The sequence below is a fragment of the Gorilla gorilla genome, chromosome 1 (assembly GCF_029281585.2).
Source record: "Gorilla gorilla gorilla isolate KB3781 chromosome 1, NHGRI_mGorGor1-v2.1_pri, whole genome shotgun sequence".
In the NCBI taxonomy this organism is placed as follows: domain Eukaryota; kingdom Metazoa; phylum Chordata; class Mammalia; order Primates; family Hominidae; genus Gorilla; species Gorilla gorilla.
The window spans coordinates 44,711,118-44,734,316 of record NC_073224.2 but is presented as its reverse complement, the minus strand read 5'-3'; the positions used below and the strand labels follow the sequence as shown (position 1 = coordinate 44,734,316).

Genomic DNA, 23,199 nt, shown 5'->3' with positions numbered 1-23,199 from the left:
GTGTCATTCATGTATATGACTTGGGGACTACAAGTATAGACAGTTCTTTCAAGGAGTTTTGTTATAAAGGAAAGAAGAGAAGTGAAGTGGTAGCTGGAGAAAGAAGCAGGGTTGAAGTTTGCTGGGGTTTTTTTAAATAGGAATATAACATTTCACAGTGATTGGCAGGATCGTATAGAGAGGGGGAGATTGATGCAGGGGAATTTGCTGGAGCAATGTTAAGCATGAGGGGATACTATCTGATACACAGTAGGAGGGTAGGCCTTTGCCAGGAACGTGGATAGTTGACCCATAGTAATTGGAGAAAAGGTGGAATATATAAGCATGGTGCAGGTAGGCTACTGAGAGATGGTGGGGAGAGAGGTGGAGAGATGAGATGGCCATAACTTACAGAAGCTTCCTTCTGTTCTGGTGTTAAAACATGAATCAGGGTTATTAACTGTGAATGAGGATAAGGGAGAAAGGGAGTAGAGATTTTAGAAGAGATAAGAAAGTCTGAAATTGTCACTGAGAGAATAGAGGAATAAATGGACAGGAAAATATGATTGTTGGGCTTCAAGAGTCAACTTGAGGCTAGCAATAATTAATTGAAAGTGAGCACTCCACATGGTTGTGTGTTTGCTATGCAAGTACAAGTATACTATAGGTAGAGAGCTAGATTTAACCAGGGATGTGGTTTAGCAATGCAAGTGAAGAAGGAAGTTGACAGTGGATGCAAAGAGGATGATTATGACTATAAGATATAACCTTGGTAAGGAGGCATATTAGTCCATTTTCACACTGCTGATAAAGACATGTACAAGACTTGGCAATTTACAAAAGAAAGAGGTTTAATGACTTACAGTTCCACATGACTGGAGAGGCCTCACAATCATGGCGGAAGGCAAGGAGGAGCAAGTCACATTTTACATGCATGGCCGCAGGCAAAGAGAGAGATTGGGCAGAGAAACTCCCCCTTATAATATTGTCAGATCTCATGAGACTTATTTGCTGTCACGAGAACAGCATGGGAAAGACCTGCCCCCATTATTCAATTACCTCCCACCAGGTCCCTCCCACAACACATGGGAATTCAAGATGAGATTCAGGTGGGGACACAGCCAAACCATATCAGGAGGGAAGTAAGGACATAATGGGGCCAAGGGATAGTGTAAATGTGGTACTAGCAGTGGATTGAGGATAAAAGATTGTTGGAATTGAAATACTAAAGGGAGATGGGAAAATAAGTGGTGATGAGTGGGATGATTGAAATTAAGATAATGGAAGATTTCCAGGTATTGGTAATAATAAGATAAAGAATAAGTGGCTTAGGAGAGTGAAAGGACAAGATTATAGAAGAAGGAGGTCAAAAAACTGAGAAACCAAGGTATTGGAAAGATCATGTACATAGATTTTTTAATCACCATAAATTGACAGATAATGTTGAAGAGAGTAACAATGAACCAAGAGCAAAAATCTTCAAGCAATGAGCCACCCACAGTGTGGATCCTCAGGGTATCATTAGATGTGCTGTATACTTGTACTTACATGGTAAACACACAACCTTGTGGAATGCTCACTTTCAATTAATTCCTGCTAGCCTCAAGTTGACTCTTACTGGCCAACAATCATATTTCCCTGTCCATTTACTCTTATATTCTCTCAGTGACTGTTTCAAACTGTCTTATCTTTAAGCTTGAGTTTTAAGCTTAAAGATTCATTTTACTTCAGCCATCAAGGCCTAAGGTTAATGGGGAATTGAAGGTGAGAAAGGGAAAATATACAAGTTCATTTTTTTAAGGACTTATTTAGTTGCTTATAAGATGCAGAACTAGACTTCAGAGGAGTCTTTTGCTCTAAGTCTGGTTTCTGTAGTCTTTGATGGTGCTGCCTTATTTGTTTTTGCTCTTTGCTTTTTTTAATTTCTTTTTTTCTTTTCTTTTTTTTTTTTTTTTGAGACAAAGTCTCACTCTTGTTGCCGAGCCTGGAGTGCAGTGGCATGATCTCAGCTCACTTATTCAAGCAATTCTCCTGCCTCAGCCTCCTGAGTAGCTGGAATTATAGGCGTGTGCCACCATGCCCAGCTAATTTTTGTATTTTTAGTAGAGATGGGGTTTCACCATGTTGGTCAGGCTGGTCTCGAACTCCTGACCTCAGGTGATCCACCCGCCTCGGCCTCCCAAAGTGCTGGGATTACAGGCGTGAGCCACCGTGCCCAGCCCTAAAAATTTTTTTTCATTAATTTAGTATTACAGTTTAATAAGTCAGCTAGTTCTACAAGAGTGAATAAGATAAATAGCAGTCCACAGACCCTCTGCCTCATAGTTTCCCTTTCCCAGAGGCAACCTCTTTCAAATCCTTTTGCTGATTCTTTGATATGTATGTCTAGACCTCTAAATAGTTTTGTGCATTTCTATTTATTTTTTGCAATTTTCAGCTTTATTAACTTCTTTCCTTTGTAACATGAGGATTTAACTCCCTTTCCTGTGTCCCATCACTATCAAACCTTCATACTCCTCATCCTCCTAACACAGGGTCATGATTTTGGTTAAATCAAGATACAGCTCAGTTCCTTTTAGTATGCAGTTGTCCCTCAGGATCCACGGGGGATTGGATCCAGGAACCCCCAACAGATACCAAAGTCCACAGAAGCTCAGATTCATTATCTATGATGTAGTATCTGCCTATAACCTATGTACATTTTCCCATATACTTTTATCATCTCTAGATTACTTAAAATACCTGGTAGAGTATAAATGGTATATTAATAGTTGTTGTACTATATCATTTAGGGAATAATGACAGGAAAGAAAAGTCTGCACATGTTTAGTACAGACACAACCGTCTTTTTTCGTGTTTTTGTTTTAATATTTTCAATTTGTAGTCAACTGAATGCATGGCTGTGGAACCCAGTATACAGAACTCAAGATACAGAGAGTCAACTATATTTAGAGTTATGTAGTCATTAATACAATCTAATTCTAGAATATCTTCAACACCTAAAATGAGGGTTCCAATTTCTCATATGTTCTTGTCAACATTTGTCATTGTCCATCTTTTTCATTATACCCATCCTAGCAGGTGTGAATTAGTATCCCATTGTGGTTTTGATTTATATTTTCCTGATGGCCAGTGATGCTGAACATCTTTTCATGTGCTTATCGGCCATTTATATATTTTCCTTGGTGAAATGTCTATGCAGATCTTCTGCCCATATTCTAATTGGGTTATTTGTCTTTTTATTGTTGAGTTGTAAGCATTCTTTATATATTCTGGACATAAGTCCCTTATCATGTAATGATTTGCAATGATTTATTCTGTGGGTTGTGTTTTTACTTTCTTGATGGTGTCTCTTGACACATGTAACTTTATAATTTTGATGAAGTTCAGTTTGTCTGTTTTTTCCTTTGTCACTTATGCTTTTGATGTTAAATCAAAGAAACTATTGCCTATTCTGAGGTAACAAGGATTTACTCCAATGCTTTCTTCTAGTTTTTTAGTTTAGGCCTGTGATTCGTTTTGAGTTTATTTTTGTGTTATGGTGTGAGTTAGGCATTCAAATTTTTTACATATGGGTATTTAACTTTCTCACCATCACTTGTTAAAGAGACATTCTTTAGCCCATTGAATCGTCATGGCACCCTTGGTAAAAATCTGCCAAAAATCAATTGACCGTAAATGTGAGGGTTTATTTCTGACTTCTCAATTCCATTGATCTATGTGTCTGTCCTTATTATGTTTCTGCATTGTCTTCATTACTGTAGCTTTGTAGTAGGTTTTGAAATCCTACTTCTGTTTTCTTCTTTTATTTCAAGATTGTCTCGACTGTTCTGGGTCTCTTTTATACAAATTTTAGTTTCAGCTTGTCATTGTTTGCAAAATAGCCAGCTAGGATTTTGATAGGAATTGCAGTGACTGTGTAGATCAGTTATGGAAGTATTGACATCGTAATAATGTTAAATCTTCTGGTCCATGAACTTGGATGTCTTTCTATTGCCTGTCGTTATATGTACTTTTCTCTCTCTCATTTTAGAAAATATAAAAGAAAAGAATCATATGAGGCCATTAGAAAATACTGATTTTAAAAAAAAGTCATCAGTATTCCCTCCACTTTGACATAATTTTAAATGACATTTCCAGTTATTTTTTGAGGTTTTTCCCTTATACATAGAGATTCTTTTTAACAGAACCATAGTTGTACTGAATACGCATTTGATTTCTCTCAAGCCATCCTACCACTTCAGCCTCCCAATAGCTGGGACTACAGGCATGCACCACCACGCCTGGATAATTTTTGTATTTTTTGTAGAGATGGGATTTTGCCATGTTGCCCAGGCTGGGCTCAACTCATGAGCTCAAGCAATCCACCCACCTCAGTCTCCCAAAGTGCTGGGATTACAGGCTTGAGCCACTGCACCCAGCCTTAAGTACTTTCTATGTTATCTTTTTTGCAACACTATTTCAAATACTACACTTGAGTAAATGTTCCATAATTTACCTAGCTATTCTACTGTAGTTTAAACATTTGTTTCCAATATTTTAAAACTTGGGGTTTTTTTCCTCCCTGAATTTAGGGTCCCCCTTCCCATTAAAATAAGATTCCCAAAGGTGGAATTCTTGTGTTAATGACTATACCATTTTTTAAAATTTGTGATGAAAAGTATCTTGCTTTTAACTATGTACTTTTAGTGTGCCATTAATTATCCTTAGTATTAGAAGCCAAGTCACCAAAAAAGTTACATATTGACCAAATGTGAGTTGTAATAATAACAACGTTTAGCCATTATTGACTCCTAGCATAATTGTTCTAAGGACCTACTTGGATTATCTCAATTAATTATGAAAACAACTGAAACTGAAGGTCAAGGAAGTTAGACTTGCTTAAAATCTCATAGCTATGAAGTTGTAGAACCAGAGTCTATAACTGAACCCTTGCAGTCTGATTCTAGAACACATGCTCAGAACCACTCTGCAGCACTGCCTTCTTTAGAACCTAACAGAGCAGGCTGGGTGCGGTGGCTCACGCCTGTAATCCCAGCACTTTGGGAGGCCGAATGGGTGGATCACGAGGTCAGGAGATCGAGACCATCCTGGCTAACATGGTGAAACCCCGTCTCTACTAAAAATACAAAAAAAATTAGCCGGGCATGGTGGCACACGCCTGTAGTCCCAGCTACTCGGGAGGCTGAGGCAGGAGAATGGCGTGAACCCGGGAGGCGGAGCTTGCAGTGAGTGGAGATCACGCCACTGCACTCCAGCCTGAGCGACAGATCAAAACTCTGTCTCAAAAAAAAAAAAAGAACCTAGCAGAGCAAGGCAAAAGTTCAGGTTAAGATCAGAGTAAGAGTTATGCCTAGATTACTCCATTTCTGGGTGATGCTAGGGTTACTCTGAAGAGCACTACGAAGCAACAACCTGACACGGGTTTTCAAAGGCTGGCACACTGACCATTCGACTCTCTAAGCCAGCTTCCAGCCACAGATTTGCTGCTTCTAATCACATTGCCATTTTGAAAATCATGTTCCCCTGCTTTCCCAAGCTTCTAATTGCCACGCCAACCTTTCATTGCTGTCCTGGGCTGCTTATCTTCACTTCTGGCCCTGGCTTGTAAACCCCCTCAGTTAACACATTAATTGGAAGGGTTTAAGTGCTAAGACATAGCCTCTTTTCCCCTGCCCTACTTTTCCCAGCCGGCACCTGCTTCATTGCTTACCACTCTTTCCCTGTGTTTTAGCCAGAGATCTCATAGCACTGTTGAAACCAATAGTCCTCAATCTTGGCTATGCATTATAGCTACTTGGGGAGCTTTTCAAGTCCGTGTATCCCCAGTGATTGATTCAATGGGACTGGACCTGTATTTTTACAAAGCTCCAAGGAGGTCTGTTATGTAGCCAGGATTGAGAACCTCTGGTTTAGGCATCATTGAGTGATAAAGTTGATTATCCTTATCCTAAAGAGAAGGAAACCCTACCTATTCTGTCTCAGTTGCTTGCTGCAGTCTCACAAGTCAGCAGGATAATTATAGAGTCAATTTTCTGATCCCTAGAACCTCACCTGTATCCTTGTCAGCAGTAATGAAACTTAACAAACATTGTTTAATAATTCCTTACTACGCACTATAGGGGCACTGGGCCTAAAGATGAGTAAACCATTATTAGCTGCCCTCGAGGCTCACAGTCTAGTCTAGGAGGCAGATTCAAAAACTATAGCACACAGCCATTAGCTGTGTAAACAAGGGGCTCTGAGAACCTACTTCCCTTGTGAGAGGAGAGCTCTGTGGGAGAAGAGGAAAGAAGTTGTGAATTCTTCACAGTGGAGTTAACATTGTCATCAGAGCCTTGAAACATGAGAAGAATTTCTGCCTGGCAAAGGAGGAGCTGACTTGGCAAGAAAACCACATGAACAAAGAAATGTGACAGTACACAGCTTGTTCAGGAAGCAACTAGTAGTGTCCTGTAACGTGATCCTAGAATAGCAAAGTACATGATAAGACTGAAAAGGCAGGCTGAGGCCAGATGGCAAACTCTCATATAGAAAGAAGCTGGCTGGGCACGGTGGCTCACGCCTGTAATCGCAATACTTTGGGAGGCCGAGGCAGGCGCATCACCTGAGGTCAGGAGTTCGGGACTAGTCTTGCCAACATGGCAAAACCCCATCTCTACTAAAAATACAAAATTAGCTAGGCATGGTGGCACACGCCTGTAATCCCAGCTACTCGGGAGGCTGAGGCAGGAGAATTGTTTGAATCCAGGAGGCGAAGGTTGCAGTGAGCCGAGATCATGCCACTGCACTCCAGCCTGGGCGACAAGACAAGACTCCGTCTCAAAAAACAAAGAAAGAAGCTGCAAACTGTTAGTAGACTCCATATAATTATTTGAAGGAACTGACTATAGGAAGCATTTAGGGCAATAACTCAGTCTATGCTACCATGTCATCAAATCTCATATATTGCTTAAGGTCAATAAGGAGTTGGTCCACTTAAGTAGATGAAGTACTAAAGAAAATGGCATGCCATATTTAAATGTGTAGGCCCATATAATGGCATGCTATGCACCTGTTAAAAATAATGCAATGCATCTATGTGTACTTACATGAGGAGACGTAAAAATAAAAGAGCAAATGGCAGAACATGTACAGATATATATATAGCATAATCCATTTGTATTTTGGGGTTTTTTAAGGTCTGATACATATATACCTTTGTATGTGCTAAATAGGCACAGATAAAATTGTGGAATGCACAAGAATGTAAAAGTGAAATGAAAAAGTTGAAAAGAGGATCCTGTTTCCACCCTCTTCCCCTCTGTACTGGTTGAATTTTTTTACCATTAACTTTCATACTGTTATAATGTAGTTACTGTTTAAAAAACATATACACACACACTTAAATTTGACCCAGCATTTGCTAACCTTCAAAGCTAACAAAATTTCTTTGACCCCCATGGACCACTTCCTCTTTCACCATGACATCCTGAAGGAAGAGGAAATGCCCCAACTTCCCAACACATCAATTTCATACCAGCCTTATCAGTAAATACTCCAGTGTGTGCCATGCAAGTTTCAGAAACCTAGATACCTGGTTTGTCCCTGTCCCAGCTCTTCCTTCTTCCCCAATCCTGCCTTGTTAATCGGCATATTATAGGACTCATAAAATTTTAGGACTTTCTGCCCTAAATGTACACTTTGACCCACTTAAATGGAACAGATGACTGTGGCAGCTGTGCAGTGACTATTAACCTGCACCGAGGAGTGCAGCAAATGAAAACTTCCTTTTCTGCTGAAAAAATAGCTGTTATCAAGCTCTAGAGCGTTAGTGTGAGAACCATAACCAGAGGTTTCATGAATAGGTCCCTGTTACTAGGTCCTTTTCATGGCATCTTATGACAAAATGGGGTTTTTCAGTGATTATCCTTATTAAAAGAGCAGTATCATTTTGGCTGGTTCTAAACATATGGTTGATGAGAAAAGTTTAGGCAAAAGTCAATTTGTAGAATTTCTCTCAAGGCAAGACTCCTTTAGGAGTGAAAAACACAGGGTAAAAAAAGGACAGGATAATTAACTGACTAAATTGAGTACTTGCCAATCTTTATTTATGCTAAAAGAGAGATTGCATTTTTATATCAGCCCATCCTAAATTCAGCTGGATATAAATGCAATTAGGTAATTAAACTGAATTAAAAATTATAGTTAACAATTCAAAGGCTTTGTGACTGAGAAATAAATAAATGCCCTTGTTATTTGAAGACAGGAATGCTATTTCAGCAATCTAGAAAGCTCAGAAGGAAACTGAGAAAGTGTTGTCTGTGGTAGGGCCCGAGAGGGAAGAAGCATGAAGTTCATAAAAATTTGCCTGAAGTACTTGCCATTGTATGTAAACAAAGGGATAGGTACACATACAGAAGTCCTATTTACTAAGTTTGATTTGATTTACAGAGAGCAAGCACTGAGATTCTGAATGTTTTTCGCCTTGTGGAAAATAGTAGTCATTTGTAAAATAAAGTGGGAAGCCATGTGAGGCCTGATAACCTTAACAAATAATTGATTGAATGGCTTCTTGTGAAAAGAAAAACTATCTCCTTTAACAGATATAGAATCTGAGTCCAAAGAGATAAAGGGTTATGCCCAAGTCACATAGTAAGTGATTGTGCCAGGTTTTAGATCTGTGCATTCCTGTTTGAGAGCCCCTATGCAGTGCCTTTCTGCCCTAGCATTGCTCAACAGTTTATATAAGAATGCTAATGGCAGCGTTAAATGTGTTGTAGAATACCTATACCTTAGAATACATTGTAGCTATTAAAAATGATAAATCTGTATTAATGTGGGAAATGTTCACAATATATTAAGAAGCAGGTTATTCCTAATTTTAAAATGGACAAAGGGCCTGAATAGACGTTTCTCAAAAGAAGACATACAAATGCCCAACAGGTATATGAAAAACTGCTCAGCATCACCAATCATCAGGGAAATGTAAATCAAAACCACAATGAGATATCCCCTCACACCTGTTAGGATAGCTTTTATCAAAAAGACAAAAGGTAACAAGTATTGGTAAGGATGTGGAGAAAAGGGAACCCTTGTACACTGGCGGGAATGTAAATTAGTATAGCCATTATGCAAAACAGAATGGCAGTTTCTCAAAAAATTAAAAATAGAACTACCATATGATCCAGCAATTTCACTTTTGGGTATATATCAAAAAAAGTGATCGCAGTATGTGGAAGCGATACGTGCACTCCAATGTTCACTGCAGCACTATTCACGATAGCCAAGATACGGAATCACCTAAGTATTCATCAACAGATAAAGACAATATGATGTATATACACAATGGACTACTATTCAGCCTTGAAAAAGAAGAAAGTTAATGTCATTTGCAACAACAGGGATGAACCTGAAAGACATTATGCTAGGAGAAATAAGCCAGACAGAGAAAGACAAATACTGCATGATCTCACTTGTGGAATCTTAAAAAGTTGAACTCATAGGAGCAGAGAGTAGAATAACGTACTATGTACTTGAAAATTGCTGAGTAGATTTTAAATGTTCTCACCACAAAAATATATGAAGTGATGTTAGTTGGCTTGATTTAATCATTCTACAATGTATGCATGTATCAAAACATCACATTATAGCCTATATACACAATAAAAATAAATTTGCTTGAGATAAAATATTACGAAATAGTATATATATAGTGATCTCTCCTTTTTTAAAAAATTTCAATAGTTCTGGGGGAAACGGTGATGTTTGATTACATGGATAGGTACTTTAGTGGTGATTTCTGAAATTTGGTGCACCCATCACCCAAGTGGTGTACGCTGTAACCAATGTGTAGTCTTCTATCCCTTACCTCCCTCCCACCTTGAGTCCCCAAAGTCCATTGTATCATTCTTATGCCTTTGCGTCTTCATAGCTTAGCTCCCACTTATAAGTGAGAACATACGATGTTTGGTTCCATTCTTGAGCTACTTCACTTAGAATAATGGTCTCCAGGCCAGGCGCAGTGGCTCATGCCTGTAATCCTAGCACTTTGGGAGGCCAAGGCAGGTGGATCACCTGAGGTCAGGAATTCAAGACCAGCCTGGCCAACATAGTGAAACCCCCCTCTACTAAAAATACAAAACTTAGGTGTGGTGGTGCATGCCTGTAGTCCCAGCTACTTGGGAGGCTGAGTCAGGAGAATTGCTTGAACCTGGGAGATGGAGGTTGAGGTTGTAGCAAGCCAAGATCGTGCCACTGCACTCCAGCCTGGGTGACAGAGCGAGACTCCGTCTAAAAAAACAAAAAAGATGATGGTCTCCAACTCCATCCTGGTTCCTGCAAATGCCATTATTTCAATTCCATTTTATGGCTAAGTAGTATTCCATGGTATATATATACACCACGTTTTCTTTATCCACTTGTTGATTGAAGGGCATTTGGGCTGGTTCCACATTTTTGCAGTTGCAAATTATGTTGCTATAAACATGCATGTGCAAGTGTTTTTTTCATATAATAACTTTTTTTCCTCTGGGTAGATACCCAGTAGTGGGATTGCTGGATCAAATGGTAGATCTACTTTTAGTTCTTTACAGAATCTCTGTACTGTTTGCCATAGTGGTTGTACTAGTTTACATTCCCACCAGCAGTGTAAAAGTGTTCCCTTTCCACCACATCCACCCCAATTATGGCCATTCTTGCAGGAGTAAGGTGGTGTTGCATTGTGGTTTTTATTTACATTTCCCTGATTATTAGTGATGTTGAGCATTTTTTCATAAGTTTGATGGCCCTGTGTATATCTTTTTTTTTGAGAATTGTCTATTCATGTCCTTAGCCCACTTTTTGATGGGATTATTTGTTTTTTTTTCCTTGCTGATTTTAAAACCGGAAAAGTTCCCTTGTCCCCCTTGCAGGGCGTGCGATGAGGGTGTGGCTTCCTTCTTCAATGCCCCGCTGCTCAGACCTCTACGGGAGCATACAGATGGGCAGGCTGTGGGGCTCCGACCCCACAGCAGTGTCTGGGGGTGAATGTTTATAGCTCCTGAAGCCCCAGTGGGCGTGTGTTACAGTGTGCTCTTTTAGTTTTGCTGTCTATAGGCGGCTTGTGTTAACCAGCTCTATTAGACCCCTGCCTTATCGCAAGGACAGAGGGCTTTCTGTATCCCGGGGTTCTTGCCTTGGTGTACCAGAAGACTCGGATCACATGTGGGCTTGGAGAATTTGAGTGCAAGGTTCCACTGAGCAGAAGTAGCTTTCCGCAGATGGGGGAGCCAGAAGGGAAATGGTTTTCCCCTGGAGTTGGGCCCTTGGCGGCCCCAGTTCTCCTCCGACTGCCCCGACCAAACTGCATCATTCCACCGGTTGATGCCCTGCTGGCCTGTCGGCCTGCCTATGCCTGTCAGTGTGCTCTTCTGCCAGCGTGCTTCTCAACGTCTGCTGGACGACCAGCCACTTGTGTCTTTCTCTGCCCATGTGTTCCTCACAACATCCAGCCACCATGTGTTCCTGCTAGGGTCTTGGGGGTTTTTATAGGCACAGGATGGGGGCGTGGCAGGCCAAGGTGGTCTTGGGAAATGCAACATTTGGGCAGGAAATGCCTGTCCTCACCTAGGTCTGTGGGGATGGAGCCCTAGCCAGGGATCACACCTTCTACCCAACACTTCCCTTCTCCCATTCCGTATCATTTAAAGGGACCATGCTCTTCCCTTCCCAGCACTCCCGTATCAATTTTTTTGAGTTCCTTGTAGATTCTGGATAATAGTCCTTTGTTGGTTGCATAGATTGTGAAGACTTTCTCCCACTCTGTGGGTTCTTTGTTTACTTTGCTGATTATTTCTTTTGCTGTGCAGAAGCTTTTTAGTTTAATTAAGTCCCATCTATTTATCTTTGTTTTTCTTGCATTTGCTTTTGGGTTCTTGGTCATGAACTCTTTGCCTAGGCCATGTCTAGATGAGTTTTTCCCATGTTATCTTCTAGAGTTTTTATGGTTTCAGGTCTTAGATGTAAATCTTTGGTCCATCTGGAGTTGATTTTTGTATAAGGTGAGAGATGAGGATCCAGTTTCATTCTCCTACATGAGGCTTGCCAGTTATCCCAGCACCATGTGTTGAATAGGGTGTCCTTTCCCCACCTCATGTTTTTGTTTGCTTTGTTGAAGATTATTTGTCTGTAAGTATTTAGTTTTATTTCTGGGTTCTCTGTTCTATTGCATTGGTCTATTTGCCTATTTTTATACCAGTACCGTGCTATTTGAGTGACTGTAGCCTTGTAGTGTAGTTTGAAGTCAGGTAATGTGATGCCTGCAGATTTGTTCTTTTTGCTTAGTCTTGCTTTGGCTATGTGGGCTGTTTTTTGGTTCCATATGACTTTTCAGATTGTTTTTTCTAGTTCTGTGAAGAATGATGATGGTATTTTGATGGGAATTGCATTGAATTTGTAGATTGCTTTTAGCAGTATAGTTATTTTCACAGCATTGATTGTACCCATCCTTGAGCGTAGGTTGTGTTTTTCTATTTGTTTGTGTCATCTGATTTCTTTTAGCAGTGTTTTGTAGTTTTCCTTGTAGAGGTCTTTTACTTCCTTAGTTAGGTATATTCCTAGGTTTTGCAGCTATTGTGAAAGGGGTTGAGTTGTTGATTTGATTTGCAGCTTGTTTGCTGTTGCTGTATAGCAGTACTACTGATTTATGTACATTGATTTTGTATCCTGAAACCTAACAGAATTCATTTATCAGATCTAGGAGCTTTTTGGATGAGTTTTTAGGGTTTTCTAGGTATACAATCATATCATTTACTAACAGTGACAGGTTGACTTCCTCTTTACCAATTTGGATGCCTTTTAATTTCTCTTTTCTGACTGACTGTGGCTGGCTAGGGCTTCCACTACTATGTTGAATAGAAGTGGTGAAAGTGGGCATCCTTGTCTTTTTCCAGTTCTCATGGGGAATGCTTTCAACTTTTCCCCGTTCAGTATAACGTTGGCTGTGGGTTTGTCATGGATGGCTTTTATTACCTTCAAGTATGTTCCTTCTATGCTGATTTTGCTGAGGGTTTTCATCATAAAGGGATGCTGGATTTTGTCAGATGTTTTTTCTGCTTCTATTGAAGTGATCATGTGTTTTTGTTTGTTTTTCTCTTAGAGTTTCGCTCTTGTTGCCCAGGCTGGGGTGCAGTGGTACCATCTCAGCTCACTGCAACCTCCACCACCCAGGTTCAAGGGATTCTCCTGCCTCAGCCTCCCAAGTAGCTGAGATACCACATCTGGCTAATTTTTGTATTTTTAGATGGGGTTTCACCATGTTGGCCAGGCTGGTCTCAAACTCCTGACCTCAAGTGATCTGCCCTCCTCGGCCTCCCAAAGTGCTGGGATTACAGGCATGAGCCACCGCACCCGGCCTGATTTTTGTTTTTAATTCTGTTTATATGGTGTATCACATATATTGACTTGTGTATATTAAACTATCCCTGCATCCCTGATTTGAAATCCATTTGATCATGGTAGATTATCTTTTTGATATACTGTTGGATTTGGTTAGCTAGTATTTTGTTGAGGATTTTTGCATCTATGTTCATCAGGGATATTGGTCTGTAGTTTTCTTTTTTGTCATGTCCTTTCCTGGTTTTGGTATTAGAGTGATACTGGCTTCATAGGATGATTTAAGGAGGATTCCCTCTTTCTCTTTTGGAATGGTTTCAGTAAGATTGGTACCAGTTCTTTGAATGTCTGATAGAATTCAGCAGTGAATCCATCTGGTCCTGGACTTTTTCTTCTTGGCAATTTTTTCATTACCATTTCAATCTAAGTGCTTGTTATTGGTCTGTTCAGAGTTCTTATTTCTTCCTGGTTTAATCTAGGAGGGTTGTATATTTCCAGGAATGTATCCATCTCCTCTAGGTTTTCTAGTTTGTGAGCACAAATGTGTTCATAGTAGCCTTGAATGATCTTTTGTATTTCTGTGGTATTCGTTGTTAATATTTCCTGTTTCATTTCTAATTGAACTTATTTGGATCTTCTCTCTTCTTTTCTTGGTTAATCTCACTAATGGGCTATCAATTTTGTTTATCTTTTCAAAGAACCAGCTTTTTGTTTCATTTATCTTTTGTATTTTGTTGTTGTTGTTTCAATTTTATTAAGTTCTACTCTGGTCTTTGTTATATCTTTCCTCCTCCTGGGTTTGGGTTTGGTTTGTTCTTATTTCTCTAGTTCTTGAGGTGTGACCTTAGATTGTCAACTTGTGCTCTTTCAGACTTTTTGATGTAGGCACTTAATGCTGTGAACTTTCCTCTTAGCACTGCTTTTGCTGTATCTTAGAGGTTTTGTTAGGTTGTGTCACTTTTTTCATTCAGTTCAAAGAATTTTTTAATTTCCAGCTTGATTTTGATTTCATTATTGACCCAAAGATCATTCAGGAGCGGATTATTTAATGTAGCATGGTTCTAAGAATTCCCTTTGGAGTTGACTTCCAATTTTATTCCACTGTGGTCTGAGAGAGTACTTGATATAATTTTGATTTTCTTAAATTTATTGAGACTTGTTTTGTGGCCTATCATATGGTCTCTATCTTGGAGAATGTTCCATGAATGTTCTGATGAATAGAATGTATATTCTGCAGTTGTTGGGTAGAATGTTCTGTAAATACCTGTTAAGTCCATTTGTTCTAGGGTATAAGTCCATTGTTTCTATGTTGACTTACTGTATTGAAGTCCCCCACTATGAGATGAGATTCTATTTTTGTGTATTTCAAGGTTTTGCTCTAAGATTTAGAACTCCTTTTAGCAGTTTTTGTAAACTATGCTGGCTTGGTCGTGGCAAATTCTCTCAGCGTTTGAAAAAGACTTTCATCTTTTCTTCATTTATGAAGCTTAGTTTCACTGGATACAAAATTCTTGGCTGATAATTATTTTGTCAGCTAATAATTATTTAATAAGGCTAAAGATAAGACCTTTATCCCCTCTAGCTTGTAGGGTATCTGCTGTTAATCTGATAGGTTTTTCCTTTACAGGTTACCTGATGCTTTTGCCTCCCAGCTTTTAAGATTTTTTCCTTCATCTTGACTTTAGATAGCCTGATGACTGTGTGTCTAGGTGATGATCTTTTTGTGATGAATTTCCTGGGTGTTCTTTGAGCTTCTTGTATTTGGATGTCTAGATCTCGAGCAAGGCCAGAGAAGTTTTTATTCTTTTGCCTTTGTCTTTGTTGGATTGGGTTAATTCAAGAGCCTTGTCTTTGAGCTCCAAAATTCTTTCTTCTACTTGTTTGGTTCTATTGTTAAAACTTTCCAGTGTATTTTGCATTTCTCTAAATGTGTCTTTCATTTCCAGAAGTCATGATTGTTTTTTATTTATGATATCTATTTCTCTGGAGATTTTTTTCATCTACATCCTGTTTTGTTTTGTTTTTAAATTTAAGTTGGTTTTCATCTTTCTCTGATGCCTCCTTGAGTAGCTTAATAATTGACCTTGTAAATTCTTTTCTGGCAATTCAAAGATTTATTATTGGTTTGGATCCATTGCTGGTAAGCTAGTATAATCTTTTAGGGGTGGTTATAGAACCTTGTTTTGTCATATTACCTGAATTGTTTTTCTGGTTCCTTCTCGTTTGGGTGGACTATGTCAGAAGAAAGATCTGGGACTCAATGTGTGCTGTTTAAATTCTTTTGTCCCACAGAGTGATCCCTTGGTGTGGTGCTCTCCCCCTTCCCTAGGGGTGGGGCTTTCTGAGAGCTGGACTGCAGTGATTGTTATTGCTCTTCTGGGTCGAGCCACCCAGCAGAGCTACTGGGTTCTAGGCTGGTACTGGAGAGTGTCTGCAAAGAGTCCTGTGATGTGATCTGTCTTCAGGTCTGTATGCCATGGATACTAGCACCTGCTCTAATGGAGGTGGTAGGAAGGGAGTGAAGTGGACTGTGTGAGAGTACTTGGTTGTAGTTTTATTTAGTGTACTGGTTGTCTTGAATGCTAGTTATACTAACACTGAAGTTATTACATGGACAGACTCAGGACCTCTGGTTGGCCAAGATGTTACAGGCAGTAGAATTAGCTGTTATTTTCTGCTTTCTTGGAGCAGGGTTGTTCTGTTGAATTGCTGTAATGGCTTGAATTGGTTGGCCTCCAGCCAGGAGGTGGCACTTTCAAGAGAGTATCAACTGCAGTAGTATAGCGGGGGATATAAGCTTGCCTTACGGTTTCCTGGATAGGTTTTCGGGCTTCTCAGGCAATGAGCAGGGCCCCACGAGTTTTTATCTTTTGTTTACGGCTACCAGGGCAGTTAGAGAAAGACCATCTGGTGGGGGCAGGGATAGTGTGTCTGAGCTCAGACTCCTTGGGCAGGGCTTGCTGTGGCCTCTGGGCAATGGGAGTGGTGGTTAACAGGCCAATGGAGTTACATTCTAAGGGAGATTATGGCTGCCTCTGCTGCTTCATACACATCACCAGGGAAATAGGGGAAAGCCGGCAGTGACAGACCACAGCCAGCAAGGCCAGTCTCACTCCTGCAGTGCTTCCCCAACAGCCAACAGAACCAAATTTATATCCATGCCTCCAGTGCACAGGGTGGAGATCTTGCCCTAGACTACAAACCTCCCCGCCGAGAAAGCAAGCAGGGCTGTTAGGCCTTGTCCATCTGCCTGCCACAGCTTCTGTGCTCATATCTGCACTTCCTGTTTGTCCCATCCCCCTACAGATTCTGCCCAGGAAAATTCACGCTCAGTTGAAATCATTACAAAGTTCAGCTGAAAGTCTCCTTCTCCCTATGGTCGTTCCCCAATTCCATTGGCTGCCCTCTCCAAAGACCCCTGTGAGATAGTCAGAAATGGTTTCCCTGGGGACCAGGAGTGCCTACAGGGCTCTTCCTGCTGCTGCTTCTACTTTTATATTTTGTTTGGCTCTCTAAATTCATTTCAGTTCTCCTTCTCCCATGATCTGGATCCTCAGTGAGGATGTGTGCAGAAGTGGACTTTACCCCTCTCACACTGTTTTTTGTTTGTTTGTTTGTTTGTTTGTTTTGAAACGGAGTCTCGCTGTCAGGCAGGCTGGAGTGCAGTGCATGCGATCTTGGCTCACTGCAACTTCCACCTCCCAGGTTCAAGCAACTCTTCTGCCTCAGCCTCCCGAGTAGCTGGGACTACAGGTGCACACCACCATGCCTGGCTAATTTTTGTATTTTTAGTAGAGACAGGGTTTCACCATGTTGGCCAGGCTAGTCTTGAACTCCTGACCTCAAGTGATCCACCCACCTCGGCCTCCCATAGTGCTGGGATTACAGGCATGAGCCACCACACCCGGCCACCGTCTCACACTTTGGACCTTGAGAGCTTGTTTGGAGGTTCTAGCAGGGGAGCACATTTACTCGTATACCCTTGACTGAAGACCGGTTCTCCTCTTATCAGGGATGGTTGTCCTCTTTGACCAAGCACACAGCTTCGGGAGTCCTCTCACACTTTGGGCACTCAATTTTTCTGCTGTCTTGTGGATTTTGCAGCAGCAAGCCACTTCTTTCAAAGGATCTGTTAATTCTTTTGTTTTTTCTGGTATGTTCCTGCGATAGTTCTTGGAGCCAAAGTTCACTATGTGAGTCTCCACATGCTGTTCTGTCTGTCTGAGTGGCAAATTAGTCCTGCCTCCTATCTGCCACTTTCCCCTTAAATCAGTCTCATTTTTGTAAAGAAAAAAGTTGAGATGTATAGTATGTATCACATGCACAAATATAGAAAGCATGCTAAACATGGTTTACGTAAGTGCTTTAAATTTTTTCTCTTTATGTTTTTTGGTATTTTGTCGATTTTTACAAGTATATATTTTATAATGGGATAGTTGGGAGGTTGGTGACTTGGAAAAGAGAAAGGAAAATGATAAAAGGGTGTGGTTGGAATCAAGTGATGTATACCTACTTACTGGCAAATTGACCCTTAGATGATTAGGTTAGCTATGATTTTTCTTGATGAGAATTTAGGGACTTTGTATGGCTTTCACTTCTGATCTTCATGATCCTCTCCTCTTTTTCAGTAACAGTAACGAGTAGCCAGAGTACTCCTGCCAAAGCCCCCAGGGTAAAGTGCAATCCATCCAATTCTTCCCCGTCATCCGCAGCTTGTGCCCCAAGCTGTGCTGGAGACCTCCCTCTTCCTTCAAATACTCCTACGTTCTCTATTAAAACCTCTCCTGCCAAGGCCCGGTCTCCCATCAACAGAAGAGGCTCTGTCTCCTCCGTCTCTCCCAAGCCACCTTCATCTTTCAAGATGTCAATTAGAAACTGGGTGACCCGAACACCTTCCTCATCACCACCCATCACTCCACCTGCTTCGGAGACCAAGATCATGTCTCCAAGAAAAGCCCTTATTCCTGTGAGCCAGAAGTCATCCCAAGCAGAGGCTTGCTCTGAGTCTAGAAATAGAGTAAAGAGGAGGCTAGACTCAAGCTGTCTGGAGAGTGTGAAACAAAAGTGTGTGAAGAGTTGTAACTGTGTGACTGAGCTTGATGGCCAAGTTGAAAATCTTCATTTGGATCTGTGCTGCCTTGCTGGTAACCAGGAAGACCTTAGTAAGGACTCTCTAGGTCCTACCAAATCAAGCAAAATTGAAGGAGCTGGTACAAGTATCTCAGAGCCTCCGTCTCCTATCAGTCCGTATGCTTCAGAAAGCTGTGGAACGCTACCTCTTCCTTTGAGACCTTGTGGAGAAGGGTCTGAAATGGTAGGCAAAGAGAATAGTTCCCCAGAGAATAAAAACTGGTTGTTGGCCATGGCAGCCAAACGGAAGGCTGAGAATCCATCTCCACGAAGTCCGTCATCCCAGACACCCAATTCCAGGAGACAGAGCGGAAAGACATTGTCAAGCCCGGTAAGTCAGCAGTGGTGGGAAGATACATTTCCTAACTTAAAAGGGGCCAGACACCCAGATGTCTCAAGTCAGGATGCTTTTTTTTTTTTTTTTTTTTTTTTTAAGAAAGAAATCTATTTATTCCTAGTGCTGCCAAATTCAGCACATAAATACAAAACAAATTTTGCATGGGCCATATTTTTAGTAAAAATTTTTTATGCTAAGAAACTATTTTTGTTTGTCTGAAATTCAAATGTAACTGAATGTGCTGTATTTTATCTGGCAACTCTACTTACTCCCATTAAAATCCCTCCTGTCAAGGTCCATACTCCTCAGCCCTGTTGCCTGATTGACTAAAGCCTTCATCATGCTCCAGGATATCAATTCAAAAATATCTCCCCTCTCCTGTTAGACAGTATGCCATCCTCTTTTTATAGATAAAGCTGTTGTTCATGGGAAAGTTGCCAACATCCATAAGTAGATTTCCAGTTTGTAATTCCATTTTGTGATTATTTAAAATACAGTGAAACTTAGATACTTACAAAACAATTTGAGTGCAGAATCTTTCTAGATTTTTATGACTTCTCCACAATCTTTTATAATCATTTTGCCACACCACAGTAATACTTTTGACACCTATATCTATTCTTTTTAACATTCAGTGTAGTGTCACTTATCTTTTTAGGACTCATTTCATTGACTGACTTAATATTTAAATTAGATAATATCAGTCATCAGTGATTGATGGCAGAAATAGGTTTGTGAACCTTGAAAAACAAGATTCATTACAGTGGTGGAGGCAGAAGTAGCTGAGTGCATTGGGTGAGCTATGGGCACCAGTCAGAGAGAATAAAAAGCTTCTGTTGTTTGCATGTGAAGGGGAGATGGGTTAAGGAAGTTTCCACTGTACTTCACAGTAGCTCTTGTGGTGGCGGGATGATTGAAATAGAATCCAGAATCATGATCAGCATCATCTGCCATTTTAAAGGGCAGAAGCTAGATAACCAATCTTAGGCCAGTTTTAGTTTAAAAAGTGTTCATAACCCCCACCTGCTCTCATGAAGACCTATCCCATAATTTTAGAAAAATAAACTGATAGATTTTAAAGACAACTTAGTACACAAACTGCAATCAAGACCTTGCTGTAGAAAGTGGAGAAAAAAGACAGTTATAAGGAATCTTTCCTTCTCTCAAAATTATGACTGCTCTTTATCCCTAGCCAAAATTTCTATTTTTTTTTTCAAGGGAGCTGGTCTCAGCTATGTGTTAGCAGAAAAGTAGTTTCAATGAAAAACTATTTTCACTGATACATAAATCTTAAAATCTTTAAAAAGTAGACATAGTGTGCTGGTCTTGTAATTTATTTGAAGCTAACATTTCTTAAAAATTTTTTACCTTTATATGATGATAATGTCAACCTTCAGAAGAGAGTAACATCTTCCATTTGAATACCTATCTTGTTTATAAATTGGGGGGCTGATTTATTCATTTATTTCAAAAAGGATAGTAATTGTAACTTATTTGTTTCTTATTAGGAGACTTAGCTAGTAAATGTTTTCTATTCACATAAGAAGTCTATGCCTTCTTTCCCTACATATCATCTGTTAAGTTTTTACTATAGTCAGTACAAATCAGCCAAAAGAGACATTGCCATTGAAAGTATTTGGAGCTGAAAGCAGGCTAAACAATGAAATTTCTGGCAGCCTAATTTAAGGTATGCCTTAGTAATAACTTAGTAACAGTTGAACTTCAAGGAAATCTCTGAAATCTAAACTTTCTTCTTCTAGGTCACCATCACGCCCAGCTCCATGAGGAAAATCTGCACATACTTCCATAGAAAGTCCCAGGAGGACTTCTGTGGTCCTGAACACTCAACAGAATTATAGATTGTAATCTGAGTGAGTTACTGAGCTTTGGTCCACTAAAACAAGATGAAAAATACAAGAGTGACTCTATAACTCTGGTCTTTAAGAAAGCTGCCTTTTCATTTTTAGACAAAATCTTTTCAACGCTGAAATGTACCTAATCTGGTTCTACTACCATAATGTATATGCAGCTTCCCGAGGATGAATGCTGTGTTTAAATTTCATAAAGTAAATTTGTCACTCTAGCATTTTGAATGAATAGTCTTCACTTTTTAAATTATTCATCTTCTCTTATTAATAATGACATCCCAGTTCATGGAGGCAAAAAACAAGTTTCTTGTTATCCTGAAACTTTCTATGCTCAGTGGAAAGTATCTGCCAGCCACAGCATGAGGCCTGTGAAGGCTGACTGAGAAATCCTCTGCTGAAGACCCCTGGTTCTGTTCTGCCTCCAACATGTATAATTTTATTTGAAATACATAATCTTTTCACTATGCTTTTGTGGGGTTTTTTTTAAGTATGTGTAAAAATGTGATGCTCAGATAAGTACATTTATATCAGTTCAGTGTTAAAATGCAGTCTCTTGAGTTAAAGTCATCTTTATTTTAAATGCAGTGATAAATGTCAACTCTTTGGAGAAACTAGGAGAACAACAACAGAAAGCTGTGTTTGTCTTTTTTCTCTCAAATATATCTCCCGTATGAGATTTCAGGTCCCCATGTTTTCACCAAGCAATCTGCTATGTCAGCCAACCCAACATCACTTTCTACAGGAGGTTATGATTTTTGCCATTTACTAGAGGAAGATGTTTTATAAAATCAATTTGGGGTTTGAATTCAGGTGCAGTCATCAGTTCTTTAGGGGCTGCAATGTTTTAAAAAAAATAAGTCATCAGATTTTAAGAAAAAAGTGATGATTTCTTATTGATATTTTTGTAACAGAATATAGCTCTTAACTGAAAATCCAGAACCAGAAACATAAATCTTGAGTTTCTTTTCATGTACATAAAAAGCAATAGCCTTTTAGTATAGATAGCCCTGAGCCAAAAAGTAATAGAATTTTCTCTAGATATTTAATACAGAGAGTGTATAGACTGACTCTAAGTTAATAATGTGCAAAATATCTTAAACATCCCTCCCCTTATTCAACAATTATGTATCAGTGATCTTGAACCATTGTTTTATATTTTTCACCTTTGTAACCTCATGGAAAGAGGCTTTACATACTTTCTATGTACTATTTACTTAGAAGGGAGCCTCCTTCCAGTCATGAAACTTCATTTGTTTTATCCATATCCCTGAGGACTGTGTAGACTTTATGTCAGTTTTTGTCATTATTTGAAAATCTATTCTGACAACTTTTTAATTCCTTTGATCTTATAAGTTAAAGCTGTAACAACTGAAATTGCATGGATCAAGTAAGCATAGTTTTATTCAGGGAGAAAAATAAAAGGAAGCCATAGAATTGCTCTGGTCAAAACCAAGCACACCATAGCCTTAACTGAATATTTAGGAAATCTGCCTAATCTGCTTATATTTGGTGTTTGTTTTTTGACTGTTGGGCTTTGGGAAGATGTTATTTATGACCAATATCTGCCAGTAACGCTGTTTATCTCACTTGCTTTGAAAGCCAATGGGGGAAAAAAATCCATGAAAAAGAAAAAGATTGATAAAGTAGATGATTTTGTTTGTATCCCTACACATCTCCTGGCAGCCCTACTGAGTGAAATTGGGATACATTTGGCTGTCAGAAATTATACCGAGTCTACTGGGTATAACATGTCTCACTTGGAAAGCTAGTACTTTTAAATGGGTGCCAAAGGTCAACTGTAATGAGATAATTATCCCTGCCTGTGTCCATGTCAGACTTTGAGCTGATCCTGAATAATAAAGCCTTTTACCTTATCTGATGTCCTTTTCTGAGCTTTTTGCATTACCTAGAAGCAGTCTACAAAAAAGAACTATAGTAGTCAAGAATCCCTTCTACTTGTTCATTAAAATGTTTATTCCCAAAGTTATAATCTATTTCAAGCTGAAAGAGCTTTTAATAAAAAACATCTTGCTTGGATCAGACCTTCAGCATTTAAGATGGCTTGGATTACTTGATAAAGCAGGGTGGAGTGATGTAGTTCTTTTTCTAAACAAGTATTTCCAGCACAAACTTTTCCATTTGAATACATTCCAAGCACTATTGCTAGGATCCCGTATTAGAGTTTGCTTTTGGCTGTTTCAACACGGGCCCTTAATTAAATTTTGTGAGGATGACTGATTAGTGTCTTCAAATGTCTCTTCATCTGGACTGCACATTTAACTAATGTTGGATCAAGACCATGTGTAGCTACTCTTGTGTTGAGGGTCAGCCCATTATCCCCATCCCCAGCCCTAACAGCTTAAAACAGCTTTAACTCCCATCTTGAAATTAGCCTATGGCCATGTTCATAACATAGGTAGCGTGTGGGTTCAACAAATGCTTTTTGAGAGCCTGTCATAGCCAACACACTACTGCTCTTAAGTCTGTTTTTCTGCTTTTCCTAGTCCCTAGTTCCTTTTACATTGCTCTTAA

The 23,199-nt window shown here is 39.7% G+C and overlaps 1 protein-coding gene across 2 annotated transcripts in view; it reads left to right on the top strand.

Moving 5' to 3' along the window:
- DTL (denticleless E3 ubiquitin protein ligase homolog) overlaps window positions 1-22,541 on the top strand; it is a 68,508-nt gene extending 45,967 nt beyond the window's left edge. For both annotated transcript variants that reach the window (XM_004028365.4, XM_055370924.2), the window contains 2 exons: window positions 17,961-18,793; window positions 20,560-22,541. In XM_004028365.4, coding sequence (XP_004028414.1) covers window positions 17,961-18,793; window positions 20,560-20,658 — 932 coding nt within the window. In that variant the 3' untranslated portion in view covers window positions 20,659-22,541. The remainder of the gene's footprint in view (window positions 1-17,960; window positions 18,794-20,559) is intronic.
- Window positions 22,542-23,199: the final 658 nt, after the last annotated feature.